This window comes from Oncorhynchus kisutch, linkage group LG10 (genome assembly GCF_002021735.2).
Source record: "Oncorhynchus kisutch isolate 150728-3 linkage group LG10, Okis_V2, whole genome shotgun sequence".
NCBI lineage: Eukaryota > Metazoa > Chordata > Actinopteri > Salmoniformes > Salmonidae > Oncorhynchus > Oncorhynchus kisutch.
In genome coordinates, this window is record NC_034183.2 from 14,448,847 (window position 1) to 14,467,415 (window position 18,569).

General features: G+C 40.3%; 2 protein-coding genes across 4 annotated transcripts; both read left to right on the forward strand.

Annotated features, from left to right (window-relative positions):
• Nucleotides 1-418: 418 nt before the first annotated feature.
• Nucleotides 419-7,255, forward strand: LOC109897791 (troponin I, fast skeletal muscle-like). 2 transcript variants are annotated; one of them, XM_020492363.2, is made up of 7 exons: nt 419-509; nt 4,769-4,799; nt 4,909-4,945; nt 5,078-5,250; nt 5,874-5,963; nt 6,078-6,254; nt 6,989-7,255. In XM_020492363.2, exons 1-7 carry the CDS (start codon nt 421-423, stop codon nt 7,082-7,084), a joined length of 693 nt encoding a protein of 230 aa, XP_020347952.2. In that variant the 5' UTR covers nt 419-420; the 3' UTR covers nt 7,085-7,255. The 2 variants fall into 2 exon arrangements, with proteins under 2 accessions (XP_020347952.2, XP_031689031.1); XM_031833171.1 differs by having other exon boundaries at nt 432-509; nt 5,122-5,250.
• Nucleotides 7,256-10,638: 3,383 nt separating this feature from the next.
• LOC109897790 (troponin I, fast skeletal muscle) lies at nt 10,639-17,296 on the forward strand. 2 transcript variants are annotated; one of them, XM_020492361.2, is made up of 7 exons: nt 10,639-10,741; nt 14,738-14,770; nt 14,861-14,903; nt 15,059-15,187; nt 15,360-15,449; nt 16,625-16,801; nt 16,912-17,296. In XM_020492361.2, exons 2-7 carry the CDS (start codon nt 14,763-14,765, stop codon nt 17,005-17,007), a joined length of 543 nt encoding a protein of 180 aa, XP_020347950.1. In that variant the 5' UTR covers nt 10,639-10,741; nt 14,738-14,762; the 3' UTR covers nt 17,008-17,296. The 2 variants fall into 2 exon arrangements, with proteins under 2 accessions (XP_020347950.1, XP_020347951.1); XM_020492362.2 differs by having other exon boundaries at nt 10,671-10,760; nt 16,912-17,294.
• The last annotated feature ends 1,273 nt before the right edge of the window (nt 17,297-18,569 follow it).

Consider the following 18,569-nt stretch of genomic DNA (forward strand, 5'->3'; position numbering starts at 1 on the left):
ATGGTCATCTCCCTATCAAACGCACTAACAACCCTAGCCCTGTCTCTCAGTTCTTCACACTTTCTGAATGGTCATCTCCCTATCAAACGCACTAACAACCCTAGCCCTGTCTCTCAGTTCTTCACACTTTCTGAAGCTAAAGTGGCAATCCGACTCACAGCAGTAAACCAAGCTACCCACAACTCATCAGAAAGGAAGCATCAGACCACCACTTTCTTCTGTACTAAGTAAGGCTGTTGTCTAAATGAATGATCACATAACAATCACAATATCATCAGAGTAAGGTTATTTATAACGGAGGAGGTGGGAGTCAGATATAGTATTTCAGGTGCTTGCCTATTGGTCTGTGGATGAATCTACTTCCATAAACAGAAAGATGGGATTTCCTTGGCCATTGGGAATTGCAATATATACCATCTTATGATTCCATCTGCTGCTGTAGCCACTAGCCGGTCTCACCCATCCCTCCTCCAAAAGCTGTCACGCTCGTCTTCCTGCTCAGCTCCTAGGTGAGAACTGCTCTTCTGCCAGCCGGCTCTAGCTTGACTGCTCTGTGCTACTGGTGAATTGTTTGGATTTATTCAGTGGTCCATCTTGTTTCAAATGACTTTGTGCCGGTTTATGTACGGGTTCTATTTGAAGGATTTGGGACTTATTGCTTCTTTGTTTGGATGTGTTGGTTTCTGTGGTGGGTGTTGCCTATTAAAGCATTTTGCCTGGTTTTATGCAGATTCAATGAGATATTGTCAATCCGTTGATGATTAGTGTAGGTTTTTATGGAAGTACAATGCAAACATTTGTGAAGGAGACATTATCCAGCACTTTCTACATTATACAAGGACAATGTAGGTTGTTCTAGACCTAGATGCTGTTTATGTGGGCTGTTTGACATTACTAGACACCTTTAACTGATGGATGTGAAATGCGATACCCCCAGTGTTTATCTTGGTGTCAACGCAAATGTTTTTTCACTATATAACACAGATGAGGATTTGGCTGGAATATTATCTCAAACCCAGAGGATGTTATGTTGGTTGTGGAGATGGGAAGGCATAAAGAAGTTAACGCAGGTTGCCGAATTGGATAATAAAGTAGATCATAGAGGATTATACCAGGCTATCACTGAGGTAATATCAGTTGTTACCTTCGTCCTGCAAGGGTAATGTGATGAAGTAGATCATAGAGGATTATACCAGGCTATCACTGAGGTAATATCAGTTGTTACCTTCGTCCTGCAAGGGTAATGTGATGAAGTAGATCATAGAGGATTATACCAGGCTATCACTGAGGTAATATCAGTTGTTACCTTCGTCCTGCAAGGGTAATGTGATGAAGTAGATCATAGAGGATTATACCAGGCTATCACTGAGGTAATATCAGTTGTTACCTTCGTCCTGCAAGGGTAATGTGATGAAGTAGATCATAGAGGATTATACCAGGCTATCACTGAGGTAATATCAGTTGTTACCTTCGTCCTGCAAGGGTAATGTGATGAAGTAGATCATAGAGGATTATACCAGGCTATCACTGAGGTAATATCAGTTGTTACCTTCGTCCTGCAAGGGTAATGTGATGAAGTGATTGTCAGGGTTTCTAAACGTGTCTTTCTTTGTAATCCTACATTTTATATCAATGTTTAATGAAGTGTGGCATTACACATCACATTTTAGATCAGAATTTAACACCCACAGTGTTAAATGTAACACGTATAAATGATATGTGACCCACCAAAATAGTGTAAAACTAACACTTGTTTCCCTAACACCATTTATTAGAGTTGATGCTGTTATACTTTCTCCGTGTTAGGGAATTACACATGTAGTGTTACAGCATTTAGGGGAGGGGGTTGTTTTAACACTGTAGGGTGTGATGCCATGTTTGCATATTTTCCAGCATGCCTTTCAAATCAAATGTATTTATAAAGCCCTTCTTACATCAGCTGATATCTCAAAGTGCTGTACAGAAACCTAGCCTAAAACCCCAAACAGCAGGCAATGCAGGTGTAGAAGCAAGGGGGCTAGGAAAATCTCCCTAGAAAGGCCAGAACCTAGAACCTAGAGAGGAACCAGGCTATGAGGGGTGGCCAGTCCTCTTCTGGCTGTGCCGGGTGGAGATTATAACATAACATGGCCAAGATGTTAAAATGTTCATAGATGACCAGCAGGGTCAAATAATAATAATCACAGTAGTTGTCGAGGGTGCAACAGGTCAGCACCTCAGGAGTAAATGTCAGCTGGCTTTTCATAGCCGATCATTCAGAGTATCTCTACCGCTCCTGCTGTCTCTAGAGAGTTGAAAACAGCAGGTCTTGGACAGGTAGCATGTCCGGTGAACAGGTCAGGGTTCCATAGCCGCAGGCAGAACAGTTGAAACAGCAGCAGCACGGCCAGGTGGACTGGGGACAGCAAGGGGTCATCATGCCAGGTAGTCCTGAGGCATGGTCCTAGGGATCAGGTCCTCCGAGAGAGAAAGAAAGAAAGAATTATAGAGAGCATACTTAAATTCACACAGGACACCGGGTAAGACAGGAGAAGTACTCCAGATATAACAGACTGACCCTAGCCCCCCGACACATAAACTACTGATTTCAATTTAATGTAAGCGATACCTACCCATGACTGTATTTGTAAGTGACACATTCATGGTAGTTGCATTCAATAACATTTAGCCCTGAAATGACCTCATAAGTGAATGTGTTTACGTTTAAAGTAAACCCTTTATGACCATATATTATACATCTCATAAGGCCTTTAGTTATGGCCTAGTTATCCTCAACATTGTGGTATGAAAATCCTTGCACATCAGACCTGCAAGTCACAATACACTGCTTTGTGAAGCGATTAGTAATTCCTATCGGAATCCAGCCAGATGGAGGAAATCCAACAATTTGAATATTTTATCACTCACAACCTGCATTCAGATTGCTATGGTGAAGGACTTGACAAACAACACTACTTATACCATGTAAACTGGAATAACCATCTCAGTAACAGGTGCAATAAATCCAACCCTTTACAGATTGGATTAGTTTAGAAAATGTAAGTCATTTATCTTTGATATAGTTTAAGATAAATCAATCAATGTGCATGCAGACACAGATATTAAAACAAACTATTGCTAACAATCAATCTGGAACAAATCTTGTTAGGAATTATGATAATGAAAACCCCTCCCACTTGCTTTTCAATCAGAGATTTAACACAAATGTGACTAGCAAACATAGTCATGGGTGGTACCTCTAAAATTAACTTGAAAGGCACCCTGGGAAACACATATGCAAATAAGACTTTACAGCCTGCCTACAGTGTTAAAACAACACCCAAAAACCAGTTACTGTAACACCATAAGTGCTAATTCCCTAACGCTGAGAAAGCATCAACTGTAATAAAGTGTTAATTTAAGTTGGAATTTGCAATACCCATAGTGTTAGGGACCCTAAACTCTTGAGGTGTTAGTTTATCAACACTTTGAAAAGTGTTAGTTTAACACTATTTTGGTAGGCCACGTATAATGACTAAGAAGGTGTTCAATTTAACACTGTGTTAAACACACACAATTTAACACAGTGTCCATGGTACTATCTGCCAAAGATAAAGATTCAAAGCCACATCTCATTCTTTATGAAAGCACTGGGATTATCAATTTACAATACATTTTTCACAAGAGATATAGGTTCAAAAGATTTATCCAGAGGCTTTTATTTTGGTGTTTGACAGGTCTTCTAACCATAAAAGGGCAATCTGTGATTGGTACATCCATTTTTTAAACTTTTAAATAAAGATATACAGCTGTTTTTGAATTTGAAAGTGATTACATTTCTCCAGCCCCATCCCACCGCTGTTTACCAAAACAGTGTTTCGGTGGCCACTTTATTAATGTTTGAATCCCCGATTGCCCCTTTAAACAGTCAAAGCTCTATTGAAGTGCTGGATCAAGTGGACTTTTCCAGGCAGATGAGCCCTTATTTCAGATGTGATGGTGTAACTTCTCTGCCATCTCAGGGATATTCTAGAGGGTAGGCTGGGCATCAACAGAGGTGGTATCAGGTTGTTGATAATCTCCCAGCCTTCCATTATGGAGCTACTCAAGGACAACAGCTGGCCTTCATATTCTTAGACTCATTTAGACCCTGCTGCTTTTCCAGGGCCAAATGGCCCTCACTTGTGTTGGGAGGCTATAGTGTTTCCCCTCAGCCCTCACGTATGTTGGTAGGCTATAGTGTTCCCCCTCAGTGGAACAATTATGCATGACTGCCCTGTATAAGGAACTTCCATGGTGATTAAACTCAGCATGACTTCTGATTGATCCTCCTTGAGAGATTCCTGGAGAGATTAATTGGTACATCTGTTTAGATTAGGTGAACAAAATAATATCTAATTATCTCCACCTAAATTACATCAATGTTCGTCTGAAAAAGAAAGTGAAAATACATCAACAATTTGATAGTTTGATAATCAACATACTCAACATTAGAACATGTCAAAAGTTCTGACATTTGACCATTGTAGTTACAGTATATATCACATAAATTTACATAGTTGTGAATTGTATTCTTATTCTTTGCCACTGTAAAATAAAGCCATGCAGTTGATAACAGAAAGTACACATAAAAATAAATATGTTTTCCACTTGCAATTTGTAAATCTGACAAATTGTTGCAGCCTTAAGAAAATATTTAACTGACATGACAGGCGATTGGCAATGCAGTAAATGTATTTATTTTAATTAGTTTGAAATTTATATGAAATAATGACCACTTTTTTCACAGTGTGAAATCAAACAAACGCCAAGATGTCGGAGTGAGTAACTTATACATTGATCACATCTCATATTTTCTGATGTCGATGTGTAATACATGAAAATGAACATGATATTTTCTCTCACCTTTTCATAATTTTATCTCTTCAGGAAAAAGATGTCTTCGAGTCGGAGGCATTACCTGAAGGTAAACACTCAAATATCTGATCTTAATTTGATACTTGTCAACAACTATCAATACAAGGAGAACAGAGCGGAACACAAGTATACAATATCTCAAGGTTCATGTTTTACACAAAATGTCCTAATTCTGTTATAGCTGGGCTTTTCACACGTGTAACCTGCATGCCTCATTGTCTCCAGAGCTTGATGCTCTCCATTGCTAAAGGCTTACTGGAAGACGAGGCAAAGGAGAACGAGCAAGAGAGAATAAGATGGATGGCGGAGAACTGCCCTCCCCTGTCCCTGCCAGGGGGTACTCAACAGTTACAGGTAAACCAAACAAACAATCAATCAAAGCATTACTATATAATCCCACAATTTAAAGTGGTAGTTCACTCAACAATCAACATTTGGTCAAACCCCAAATCAACGTAAAATATATGCCTTCATATATAAGATGATTACATCATTATTTACTGTATTCAAATGTATTGAATAAAGTGTTCACTATTGTTATTATGATTATTGTTATGAATAGTAGTAGTAGTACTAGTTGTAGTAGTCATAGTACCAGTAGCAGTAGTAGTAGCACTAATAGAAGTAGCAGAAGTACTGTAGTAGTAGTAGTAGTAGTAGTAGTAGTAGTAGTAGTAGTAGCAGTAGTAGTAGTAGTAGTAGCAGTGGTAGTAGTAGTAGTAGTAGCAGTGGTAGTAGTAGTAATAATAGTAGTACCAGCAGCAGCAGTAGTAGCAGAAGCAGTAGTAGCAGTAGTAGTAGCAGTAGTAGCAGCAGTAGTAGTAGAAGTAGTAATAATACTAGCAGTAGTAGCAATAGAAGTTGCAATAGTAGTAGCAGCAGTAGTAGTGATGGTAGTATATATTCGTTTTATTGGTATAATGATGATGATGATGATTATTATTATTAATGCTTGATTTTTGTTGATATCACCTCAGGAGTTCTTGAAAGAGCTGCATCATAAGATTGACGTGATAGATGAGGAGAGATATGACCTGGAGAGCAAAGTGAACAAAGCCACTAAGGAGGTATACTATATTCACTTTACCTCACACCTACTAAAACTTGGAATGCATTCCATGAGTAATTATGTGGTGCCAGTTAGATCAATGTTGTTGTTCTCCTCTTCTTCCATTGGTCAGATTGAAGATTTGAACATTAAAGTTATTGACTTGAAGGGCAAGTTCAAGAAGCCAACTTTGAGGAAAGTGCGTATGTCTGCTGATGCTATGCTCCAGGCTCTGCTGGGCTCCAAGCACAAGGTGTCTATGGATCTGAGATCCAACCTGAAACAAGTAAAGAAGGAGGTCAAAGAGGAGGTGGGTAACTGTTCAGTAAAATAGAATATTGTAGAGATGTCACTTTGGGTAATCTCTCATGGATAGATGCACATAACATAAATGGTGGTAGTATCTGGTGACAGATTGTGGGATGCGACGACTAACAACTTTGTTGCAAGACTCAGATTTTTCATCACTGATCATTTGAATAAATCACAATTTCGCAGGTGCTCGCATATTTCAAATTTCAGAAGGGGAGTGGACATTTGGCCCATAGACTTGTACAAAACTGTCTGAGAGTTTCTGTTTAGAGGGGTAGAGACTTCACGAGTCTCCTTAGTACAAAGTACATTTTATAACACGTCTCCCCCCAGGACTTAATCGAGCATCAATTTCACAAGATTTTTGTTCTGAGTGTCCGAGATTAGCCATTGGCAGACATTGTTATTGTCCAACCTGAGGCCTTGTTATTCTAACTCTAAGAGGTTCATCATACTGAAATGAATTCACACATAGATAAGTTCAGCAGAGCGCACCCATGTTATAAGGCTGTTCGATTTGATGTTGTATAGAGTGGCCAAACCACTGATACAGGGTCAGATATATTTTCATAGCATTGGGTTCATGGGTCATCTACAGTTTTACAACTTCTGCCAAACAACTGCTCCACTCCGACATGTTGACTTGTTGTTTGGCTTCAGCACTCAAATATCTCAAGGTTATAATTTACAGAATTTTTTAACCCTGAACCTTTGACTATGTTGCTATTGCAGGATAAGGAACTGCGTAATGTTGGAGACTGGCGTCAGAATATTGAAGACAAGTCCGGAATGGACGGGAGGAAGAAGATGTTTGAGTCCGAGGGTTAATTTAGTCTATCATTTCCCTGTATAGATCCCGCTAAGCAACACAAAACTCTCACTTTTTTGAACATTTATCTTTTCATTTGAACCAGTGTATGTGTGTAAAACAAAAGGACAATTAAATGCTTCGAGTGGAACAGAAACGTGCGTTAATAAATGCTTTTCAGATTGCCACAATTTCTTGTACCTGTGTGATCAGATCTATGTTTTGTCTCTGTCTTGTCTAAATGTACCTCTAGTCTAGAACATGTGTTATGTTTGTTAGTTCAAATATATATGACAAACATATTTTCTGCCAGTTTTTATCTTCTTTTGTTTTTCCTGATGTAACATCTATTGTAACACAATTGCCTTACTGTACCAATCGTCGTCTTTTTCTGATGAGGGGTAAGAGAGGTCGGACCAATTTGCGGCGTGGTAAGTGTCCATTAATAAGACAAACTGAACACTACAAAAATACAAAATAACGAAGTGAAACAAACGAAATGGTCCCGTGTGGTAACAAACACTAACACGGAAAATAATCACCCACCACTCAAAAGTGAAACCAGGCTACCTAAATATGGTTCTCAATCAGGGACAACGATAAACAGCTGCCTCTGATTGAGAACCATATTTAGGTAGCCTGGTTTCACTTTTGAGTGGTGGGTGATTATTTTCCGTGTTAGTGTTTGTTACAACACGGGACCGTTTCGTTTGTTTCACTTTGTTATTTTGTATTTTTGTAGTGTTCAGTTTGTCTTATTAAAATGGACACTTACCACGCTGTAAATTGGTCCGACCTCGCTTACTCCTCATCAGAAGAAGACAACGATTGTTACAGAATCACCCACCACCAAAGGACCAAGCAGCGTGGTAAGGAGCAGCGCTATCTGGAGGAGGTTACAACATGGGACGAAATAGAGAGGAGGTCGGTCGACTCAGGGAGAGTGCCGGAGCCCGGCTGGGATTCTCTGGAACAATGTGAGGAGGGATACCGGAGAATGGAGTTGGCACGGGGGTCAAGGAAGCCCGAGAGGCAACCCCAAAAATGTATTGGGAGGGGGAACACGGGGAGTGTGGCTAAGTCAGGTAGGAGACCTGAGCCAACACCCCGTGCTTACCGTGGAGAGAGGTGGACCGGGCAGGCACCGTGTTATTCCGTGAGGCGCACGGTGTCCCCGGTGCGCAGGCATAGCCCGGTGCGGTACATAGCAGCGCCTCGTATCGGCCGGACTAGAGTGGGCATCGAGCCAGGTGCCATGAAGCCGGCTCAGCGCATCTGGTCTCCAGTGCGTCTCCTCGGGCCGGGGTACATGGCACAAGCCCTACGCATGGTGTCCCCGGTTCGCTAGCACAGCCCAGTGCGGGCTATTCCACCTCGCCACACTGGCGTGGCTACGGGGCGCATTCAGCCAGGTAAGGTGGGCAGGCTCGGTGCTCGAGAGCTCCAGTGCGCCTTCACGGTCTGGTCTATCCGGTGCCACCTCCACGCACCAGCCCTCCGGTGGCAGCCCCCCACACCAGGCTGTCTCTCCGTCTCCTCCCTACAGGTGCTCCCGCCTGTCCAGTGCTGCCAGAGTCTTCCTCATGCCCAGCGCTGCCAGAGTCTGCCGTCTGTCCTGAGCTGCCAGAACCATCCGTCTGTCCTGAGCTGCCAGAGTCGCCCGTCTGTCTTGAGCTGCCAGAGTCACCCATCAGTCAGGAGCTGCCAGAGTCGCCCGTCAGTCAGGAGCTGCCAGAGCCACCCGTCAGCCAGGAGCTGCCAGAGTCGCCCGTCAGTCAGGAGCTGCCAGAGTCGCCCGTCAGTCAGGAGCTGCCAGAGCCGCCCGTCAGTCAGGAGCTGCCAGAGCCGCCCGTCAGTCAGGAGCTGCCAGAGCCGTCCGTCAGCCAGGAGCTGCCAGAGGCGGACAAGGACTATGGTGGAGTGTGGTCCACGTCCCGTGCCAGAGCCGCCACTGCGGACAGACACCCACCCAGACCCTCCCCTATAGGTTCAGGTTTTGCGGCCGGAGTCCGAACCTTTGGGCAGGGGGGGTACTGTCACGTTCTGACCTTAGTTCTTATGTTATGTCTTTGTTTTAGTATGGTCAGGGCGTGAGTTGGGTGGGTTGTCTATGTTAGTTTTTCTATGATTTGCGATTTCTGTGTTTGGCCTGGTATGGTTCTCAATCAGAGGCAGCTGTCAATCGTTGTCCCTGATTGAGAACCATATTTAGGGAGCCTGTTTTCTATTGTGTTTCGTGGGTGATTGTTTTCTGTTGTGTGTCTGCACCGGCCAGAACTGTTTTAGGTTGTTTCTCTTTGTTATTTTTGTTATTTCCGTGTTCATTTGAATAAATATGGACATATACCACCCTGCACCTTGGTCCTCACCTTCTTCCACCAACAACGGCCGTTACACTTACAGTACATGTACGCCTGACTAGACTGTGCAGTATGATAGGCACAGTGGTATCACGTGATATGGAGTGAAGTGCCACCAATGTCTATCACTCTAGAATCATATTCACAAGTCCTCTAGAGGAATTGCCAGCCAGTGATTTACAACCTGACTGACAGATAATGCGACCTGACCACATTAAATCCTCAGTAATAGCACATTCTGACCTTACCCACTGGGCATGGATGTCAATTCAACGTCTATTCCACGTTGGTTCAACGTAATTTCATTGAAACATTGTTGATTCAACCAGTGTGTGCCCAGTGGGTAGAGGTTTGGCTAATTGTATGTTCTGGTTTGCTAGAGGTACAGTATCAGTTGATAGTTAACAGTATTTAAGAAACAAGCAGAGCACTATTGGTTGTTGCCTGGGTAACCACTTATTGGATATAAAGAGATGTTGTCAGGTGGTGCAGCTGTGGAGGGTGTGAGTGAAGAGGAGAAGAACTCTTCTTGGGAAGTGGGGTAAGTGAGGCGAGCCGCAAGGCAGGCCTACTGCCTGGCCATGGCTCTGTTAATTGATTAAATATGTGAGAACTGATTACAAATGTTAGTAATTAGGTAGCATTGATGGATGGTTTCAAGTAGCACTCAAGATGTTTCCAGTTTCATTCTTTCATCTACAGTGAAAAATTGAGTTAGTAGAGAAAAAGATATCCATGAACCATCCTTGTCCATCTTACTTGTCTTTCAGTGGGAGATCTGACAGTGACAGAACTGTCATCAGGTCCTTTGGGCGCCTCAGAAGCCACGGACATAAATCTCAGACACATGATGCCTCCGAGGTACTACCGGTTCAATAGTTTGCCATCCTTTTACGATAAACATCATGGGTGCCAGTTGCATGTCTGGCCTTCTGAAAATGTGTGAATTATAGCATTCTCTATTACTGTTGGTGTGAGTGGCCTTTAAAGTTCTGAGTACTGGCCATGCATGCTCCTTATGGGTGATGGCATATGCTAAATAAAAGATGATGAAATAAGAACAACCATCTTGAAGGACGTGTTATTTATACTAGAGCCGCTGGGGGAGGGGAGGGAACAGGGAAACACCGTACTGTATTTCATGACCTTGTCAGCCCATTGGTTTGGTCTGTAATCCGCTTCCATAAAGAGAAATGGAGGATTATAGCGAGGGATCAGAAAATGCAATATATACCTTCTTAACACTTGAGCTGCCTGCGATCAGTCAGTCAGTTGGGGATCTCTTAACAAGCCTGTGCTGCTCTCTTTAGTCCCGAGGTGAGAACCAACGTTTACAGTATGTCCCTCTCTGTCTGTCCTGTACGTCTAACTAGTTAGACACTCTCTGAAGGAGAGAAGATTTATTAAGATTTTACTCAGGTTTTAGTTTTCGGAGAAACTACATTTTTTCTAGCTATGATTTACAGAAGCAGTGTGGTCTTTGCGCTAACTTATTCATGAGAAATTGCAGAATTATAGTGATATGCCTATTTAATGTCAATACTTGGCTGTTGGTTGAGGAAAATAAGATAGTTTTATAAAGATTTCAGCATGTGAAATGCATTTTAGTTTGTGAAATGAATGTGAATTGTATTGTGTATTGCAATTGTACTGCACTGTAGCTAATTATCCATTTGTATTTGGTTGGTATTGTTGGCTCTAGTCCAAGAGTGTTAAATGTCTTTCCTGTAGTCATAAACTGATGTGTTTGGATTGTTGCTTTATGTAGTAATGCTCTTTTTATATGACATCTTATCCTTATTCAAATATATTTAATGTCTGTCACTAATGTTTAAATGACTGAAATTATATATAATTTGAAAAATATTAACACCAAAGTTAAAAAAATCACAACTGAATTACTTGGTTTATTTCAATACATTTTATAGATATTTTATTTGTTTTGTACAGTATTTCATGATTTATTTTATCGGTTTATCTTAATTTGTAAACTTTCAATAGTAGTATTTGCATAAGAAAATGTTCTCAGGTACCAGTAGTGTTTTGCATGTGTTTAGTGAGCATCTGTGGGGTGGTAAATGATAGATCTAAATGGACTCATGATGTGACATGCAGAAGGGTACACCACCACAAGACATAAATCTGAAAGCGATCGTCAAATGTTTTCCTTCCTCTCAACACCATATTTTAAACATACCTACACAGCCTGTTACAACGTTATAGACATCTCTGATACATCACCTAATTGGCAATCTGGACAATATATATATATATATATATATATATATATATATATACAGTACCAGTGAAGAGTTCGGACACACCTATAAATTCAAGTGTTTTAATTTATTTTGACTATTTACATTGTATAATAATAGTGAAGACATCAAAACTATGAAATAACACATATGGAATCATGTAGTAACCAAAAAAGTGTTTAACATATCAAAATGTATGTTATATTGTGGATTCTTCAAAGTAGCCACCCTTTGCCTTGATTACAGCTTTGCACACTCTTGGCATTCGCTCAACCAGCTTCACCTGGAATGCTTTTCCAACAGTCTTGAAGGAGTTCCCACATGCTGAGCACTTGTTGTCAGCTTATTCTTCACTCTGCGGTCCAGCTCATCCCAAACCATCTCAATTAGGTTGAGGTGGGGTGACTGTGGAGGCCAGGTCATCTGATGCAGCACTCCATCACTCTCATTCTTGGCCAAATAGCCCTTACACAGCCTGGATGTGTGTTGGGTCATTGTCCTGTTGAAAACAAATGATAGTCCCACCACTGTAGAATGCCGTGGTAGCCATGCTGGTTAAGTGTGCCTTGAATTCTAAATAAGTATCACCAGCAAAGCACACCCACAACATCACACCTCCTCCTCCATGCTTCTCAGTGGGAGCCACACAGATCATCCGTTCACCTACTCTGCGTCTCACAAAGACGGCGGTTGCAGGCAAAAATCTCAAATTTGGACTCATCAGACCAAAAGACAGATTTCCACCGGTCTTGGCCCAAGCAAGTCTCTTCTTATTATTGGTGTCCTTTAGTAGTGGTTTCTATGCAGCAATTTGACCATGAATGCCTGATTCACACAGTCTCCTTTGATCAGTTGATGTTGAGATGTGTCTGTTACTTGAACTCTGTGAAGCATTTATTTGGGATGCAATCTGAGGTGCAGTTAGCTCTCATGAACGTATCCTCTGCAGCAGAGGTAACTCTGGGTCTTCCTTTCCCGTGGCAGTCCTCATGAGAGCTAGTTTCATCATAGAGCTTGATGGTTTTTGAAACTGCACTTGAAGAAACTTTCAAAGTTCTTGAAATGTTCAGTATTGACTGACCCTTAATGTCTTAAAGTAATGATGGACTGTCGTTTCTCTTTGCTTATTTGAGCTGTTCTTGCCATAATATGGACTTGGTCTTTTACCAAATAGGCTATATCACCTATACCTAATTCACAACACAACTGTTTGGTTCAAATGCATTAAGAAGGAAATACATTCCACAATTTAACTTTCAACTAGGCACACCTGTTAATTGAAATGCATGCCAAGTGACTACCTCATGAAGCTGGTTGAGAGAATGCCAAGAGTATGCAAAGCTGTCATCAAGGCAAAGCGTGGCTTCTTTGAAGAATCTCAAATATGAAATATATTTTGATTTGTTGAACACATTTCTTTTGAAGAATCTCAAATATAAAATATATTTTCATTTGTTTAACACTTTTTTCGTTACTGTATGATTCCATATGTGTTATTTCATAGGTTTGATGTCTTCACTACTGTTCTACAGTGTAGAAAATAGTAACAATTATTTCTACTATTTTCTACATCTACAATACATACATACATACATACATACATACATACATACACTATTGTTCTAAGGTTTGGGGTCACTTAGAAATGTCCTTGTTTTTGAAAGAAAATATGTGTATTACTCCCTTCACAGAACAGCGCAAACTGGCTCTGAGCAGAATGGAAAGTGCACCGGAGCCTCCCACTCCTCTTTCTATTCTGGTTAGGGCCAGTTTGTGCTGTTCTGTGAAGGGAGTAGTACACAGTGTTGTACGAGATCTTCAGCTTCTTGGCAATTTCTCACATGGAATAGCCTTCATTTCTCAGAACAAGAATAGACTGACGAGTTTCAGAAGAAAGTGCTTTGTTTCTGGCCATTTTGAGCCTGTAATCGAACCCACAAATGCCGATGCTCCAGATACTCAACTAGTCTAAAGAAGGCCAGTTTGATTGCTTCTTTAATCAGAACAACAGATTTCAGCTGTGCTAACATAATTGCAAAAGGGTTTTCCAATGATCAATTATCATTTTAAAATGATAAACTTGGATTAGCTAACACAATGTGCCATTTGAACACAGGAGTGATGGTTGCTGATAATGGGCCTCTGTACGCCCATGTAGATATTCCAGAAAAAATCCTGCCGTTTCCAGCTACAATAGTCATTTACAACATTATCAATGTCTACACAGTATTTCAGATTAATTTGATGTTATTTTAATGGAAATTTGATTTTCTTTCAAAAACAAGAACATTTCCAAGTGACCCCAAACTTTTAAACGGTGGTGTATATTCAGTGTAGTTAATCATGGAGAATGGAGACAGTTGATTGAGTACAATGAACTGACCTGATGGAGCAGCAGCAGTTATTTTTGAGACAAGGCCTAATGTCTTGGTCATCTAAGGGATGTTCTGGAAGGCAATGGCAGGGCTGGTGGCAGGGCTGCCACCACCAGCTGCGGTGTTGGGTTACTGTGACCTCTCGGAGACAAGCCTACAATAACACAGAGACATTTTAGACAAGATCTGGGGCCCAATTTAGATCTCCTCAACACAAGATAACTTCCCCATCTCCAGGGAAACGATACCCAGAGCCCAGACCAAAGATTTGGAGTCGACTGAGTTTAAGAAATTCGGAATGTATTCTTATCACTTGTCTCAATTACAAGAGCAAGTAAGAAGACCGTTGCAAATCATAGCTGCATGCCATGGCCCCCGTTGGAAGTAGGGCAGAACAGGGATAATTGTAAAAAGGGACAGATTCAATAACACAAATTTGAAATAGCCTAGAGTACTCTTATTCAATGTGCTTAAAAAATATATACTTTTTTCAGACTTTGACTACTTTTTTGTATTGACTGGTCTAGCATTCTCCATGTACCTTATCCTATATAATAGTATCAGTAATCTTACTGGTGTAGTTTTGTAATTGGTATAGATGAGGATATACCAGTATTGTTGGTAAAATGTTAGCTGTTATGAATACATAATTCATGATTACTATTGTTTTGCATTTCTAGGAAGTGAAGACACAAAACAGCCAAGATGGCTGAGTAAGTATAGGCCAATACATTGTCTACATGTTGTGTTTCAAGTGTTTAGGTAGTTGTACTTAACCTGACTTTCTTTGCTTGGTCCAATAGCAAGAAAGGCAACGTGTCCTCTAGCCGCAAGCACACTCTGAAGGTAAGGAATCCCACACAGCCATTCCTTTAATGTTTTACGTATAATAACACATTTCATAATGTATAAAAATCACAATATAACATCACTTTTAAAAAGTAGTAAAACAAAGGGAGATATAGGTCAATTATCTGTCAACTGTCATAATTTGTCTCCAGAGTTGTATGCTGGCACTTGCTAAGGATTGGCTTGAAGCTGAAGCATTAGAGAAAGTTAAAGAGAGGGAGAGATACATGGAAGAGAACTGCCCTCCTCTGGAGATGTCCCACTCCAAGGATGATTTGATGGTATGATATTCAGATATTCAAAGACAGACATTATGAAAACACATCATACCTGCTTGATACAGTGTGTTGTATGAATTGTGCTTCTATCCGGTTCAGCTGTAGTAAGTTCAAGCATAAAAATAGGTATTATATGAAGACAGTTACATTTTCCTTTGTTGCATTCTTTCATTAGGAGCTTTGCAAAAAGATGTACGACAAAATTAATGTGATTGATGAGGAGAGATACAACTTAGAATATAAAGTGATCATGGTTTGCAATGAGGTAAGCAACTGTCTTGTCTGTTCATTTTTTTAATGTTTCAATATAAATATACAGTGCCTTCAGAAAGACTTATTCCACATTTTGTTGTGTTACAGCTTGAATTCAAAATGGATTAAATAGATTTGGATTCTCACCCATCTACACACAATACCTCACAATGACAAATCGAAAACATGTTTTTAGACATTTTTTCAAATCTATTGAAAATGAATTACAGAGACATCTCTGAGTAAAATCACATTCGGCTGTGATGACAGCTGTGAGTGTTTCTGGGTAAGTCTCTAAGAGCTTTCCACACCTGGATTGTGAAACATTTGCCTATTATTATTTTCAAAAGTCTTAATTCTCTGTCAAATTTGTTGATCATTGCTAGACAACCATTTTCAGGTCTTGCCATTGATTTTAATGTAGATTTAAGTCTAAACTGTAACTCGACCACTCAGTAATATTCACTGTCTTCTTGGTAAGCAACTCCAGTATTGATTTGGCTTTGTGTTTTAGGTTATTGTCCTGCTGAAAGGTGAATCAATCTCACAGTGTCTGGTGGAAAGCACACTGAACCAGATTTTCCTCTAGGTTATTGCCTGTGCTTAGCTCTTAGCTCGTTCAATTTTTATCCAGAAAATTTGCCCAGTCCTTGCATTGGAAAACCTCCCTGGACTTTGTGGCTGAATCTGTGTTTGAAATTCACTGCTCGACAGAGGGGCCTTACAGATAATCGTATGTGTGGGTTATAGAGATGAGGTAGTCATTCACAAATCATATTAAACACTATTACTGCACACAGAGTGAGTCCATGCAACTTATTATGTGACTTGTTAAGGCTTGCCATAACCAAGGGGTTGAATACTTATTGACTCGAGACATTTTAGCTTTTAATTTTCTAATTGACTTGAAAAAAAATAAATAATAATAATTCCACTTTGAAATGATGGGGTATGGTGCGTAGAAAAACGTTTATGAATGTTAAATTCAGGCTGTAACAAAATAACATTTTGAAAAAGTCAAGGGGTGTGAATACTTTCTGAAGGCACTGTATGTACAATATATATATAAAAATATAACAGTATTGTTGGTATATATGGAATATGATAAATATATTTTATATGTATACAGTTCCTCTGTTGAGCCCACCTGAATCACTGATTTTCCTGTTCCAAAATTACACCCACTAGGTTTTAGACCTAAACATCAAAATAGTTGACCTGAGGGGCAAGTTCAAGAAGCCAGCTCTGAAGAAAGTGCGTATGTCTGCTGACGCTATGCTCCAGGCTCTGCTGGGCTCCAAGCACAAGGTGACAATGGATCTGAGATCCAACCTGAAACAAGTGAAGAAAGATGAGAAGAAAGAGGTGGGTCCATTAGGTTGGATATCGCATCGGGAGACATTGTCAATGTTGAACAAACTTTAGGCCTTGATATTCTACACTTCATTGTCTTCTCACCCTTTCTACCATCACAGGATAAGGAATTGCGTGACGTTGGTGACTGGCGTAAGAACATTGACGACAAGGCCGGTATGGATGGCAGGAAGAAGATGTTTCAGGGAGATAATTAGATCAATGGGCTGTGTTTGTATGATGTGACTGACTACTGTCCTGTAATGTCTTACTGTCAACCACATACTGATTGATACCCATTACAACCAGTATTGTAACTATATGACACGTCTTTGTTTCTTTTGAAGACACAAAATAAATAGAAGGAAACAGAAACAGAGAGTAAGAAAGTCTAAGGAAGATGTGTGTAATGGTCTGTATGTTGGTTTAATGCTTTTACTCCCTGTAGTAGAGTAGCCTACTGTACAGTGACAAACTTTTCAAATAAATTGTCTTAAGGAAATCATTCAAAATTTCTATTATTTCTATTTTTGTCATTCTGATACACTAAGAGAACTAAAATGCTAAATCTTGCAGCCACTAAATAGAGTTTCAATAGAGTGGTTCCCTGGTAATGTTCTAGACTGGAGTGCTGAGTTGCCCATATCTCTTTCTTTTCAAAAGTCACATATGCAGATCACTCCTATAGTTAAAGATGCGTTATAAAGGTTTTCATTCATTCATTTCAGACAGTAGTTTTGAAAGTAGTGCTCAAAAGTCCAAACGGGCTACTGAAAATTGTGCACAATTGTGTGCAACGTCACACCCATTTTGTATGATACGTTACATCCTCCAAATGTAAAAATAATCATCTTAAAACCAGTTGCGACGAGCAAACCCGTATCCGGGAGCGTAATCATAGCCTCAAGTGCATTAACATAACGCAACTTTTCCTATTCATGAAAATTGCAAAAAAAATGAAATAAATATATTCAAACACAAGCTTAGCCTTTTGTTAACAACACTGTCATCTCAGATTTTCAAAATATGCGTTACAGCCAACGCTAGACAAGCATTTGTGTAAGTTTATCATGGCATAATGCTATGCTAGGCTCTGCTGGCAGCAGGCAACATTCTCACAAAAATAAGAAAAGCAACCAAATTAAATAATTTACCTTTGAAGAACTTCGGATGCTTTCACTCAGGAGACTCCCAGTTAGATAGCAAATGTTCCTTTTTTCCAAAAAATATTATTTTTGTAGGCGAAAAAGCTCCCGTTTCTTCACCATGCTTGGCTGAGAAATCGACCGAAAAATGCTACAACTATAACGCCAAACCTTTTTCAAAATGAGCTACATAATATCGACAGAAACACGGCAAAGTTGTTTAGGATCCATCCTCAAGGTGTTTTTAACAAATATATTCGATAATATATCCGTCGAGGCAGTTGGTTTCTCATAAGAAGCGATTGGAAAAATGGCTACCTCAGTATTTTACGCAAGGTTTTCTGCGGGAGACACCATGTGACCACATGCCATATATGGTCCCTTACAGCAATTCTTCAAGGCAAATGCCTAAAAAGACGTCACAATGCTGTAGACACCTTGGGGAAAACGTGGAAAACGTAAGCTCATTTGTAGCTCATTCACTCATATAAGGAGTCATTGGCATGAGGCGGTTTTTAAAAATGCGGCACTTCCTAGTTGGATTTGTATCTGGGTTTCGCATGTAACATCAGTTCTGTGGCACTCACAGACAATATCTTTGCAGTTTTGGAAACGTCAGAGTGTTTTCTTTCCAA

Bases quoted from the DNA above. Each gene is read 5' to 3' on its own strand.
- LOC109897790 (XM_020492361.2), top strand. The intron at 15,188-15,359 runs GTATGATATTCA...TTCTTTCATTAG, and splicing joins ACTCCAAGGATGATTTGATG to GAGCTTTGCAAAAAGATGTA. The intron at 15,450-16,624 runs GTAAGCAACTGT...TACACCCACTAG, and splicing joins TGATCATGGTTTGCAATGAG to GTTTTAGACCTAAACATCAA.
- LOC109897791 (XM_020492363.2), top strand. From the start codon at position 421: ATGATTCCATCTGCTGCTGTAGCCACTAGCCGGTCTCACCCATCCCTC. The intron at 4,946-5,077 runs GTAAACACTCAA...ATTCTGTTATAG, and splicing joins GTCGGAGGCATTACCTGAAG to CTGGGCTTTTCACACGTGTA. The intron at 6,255-6,988 runs GTGGGTAACTGT...TTGCTATTGCAG, and splicing joins AGAAGGAGGTCAAAGAGGAG to GATAAGGAACTGCGTAATGT.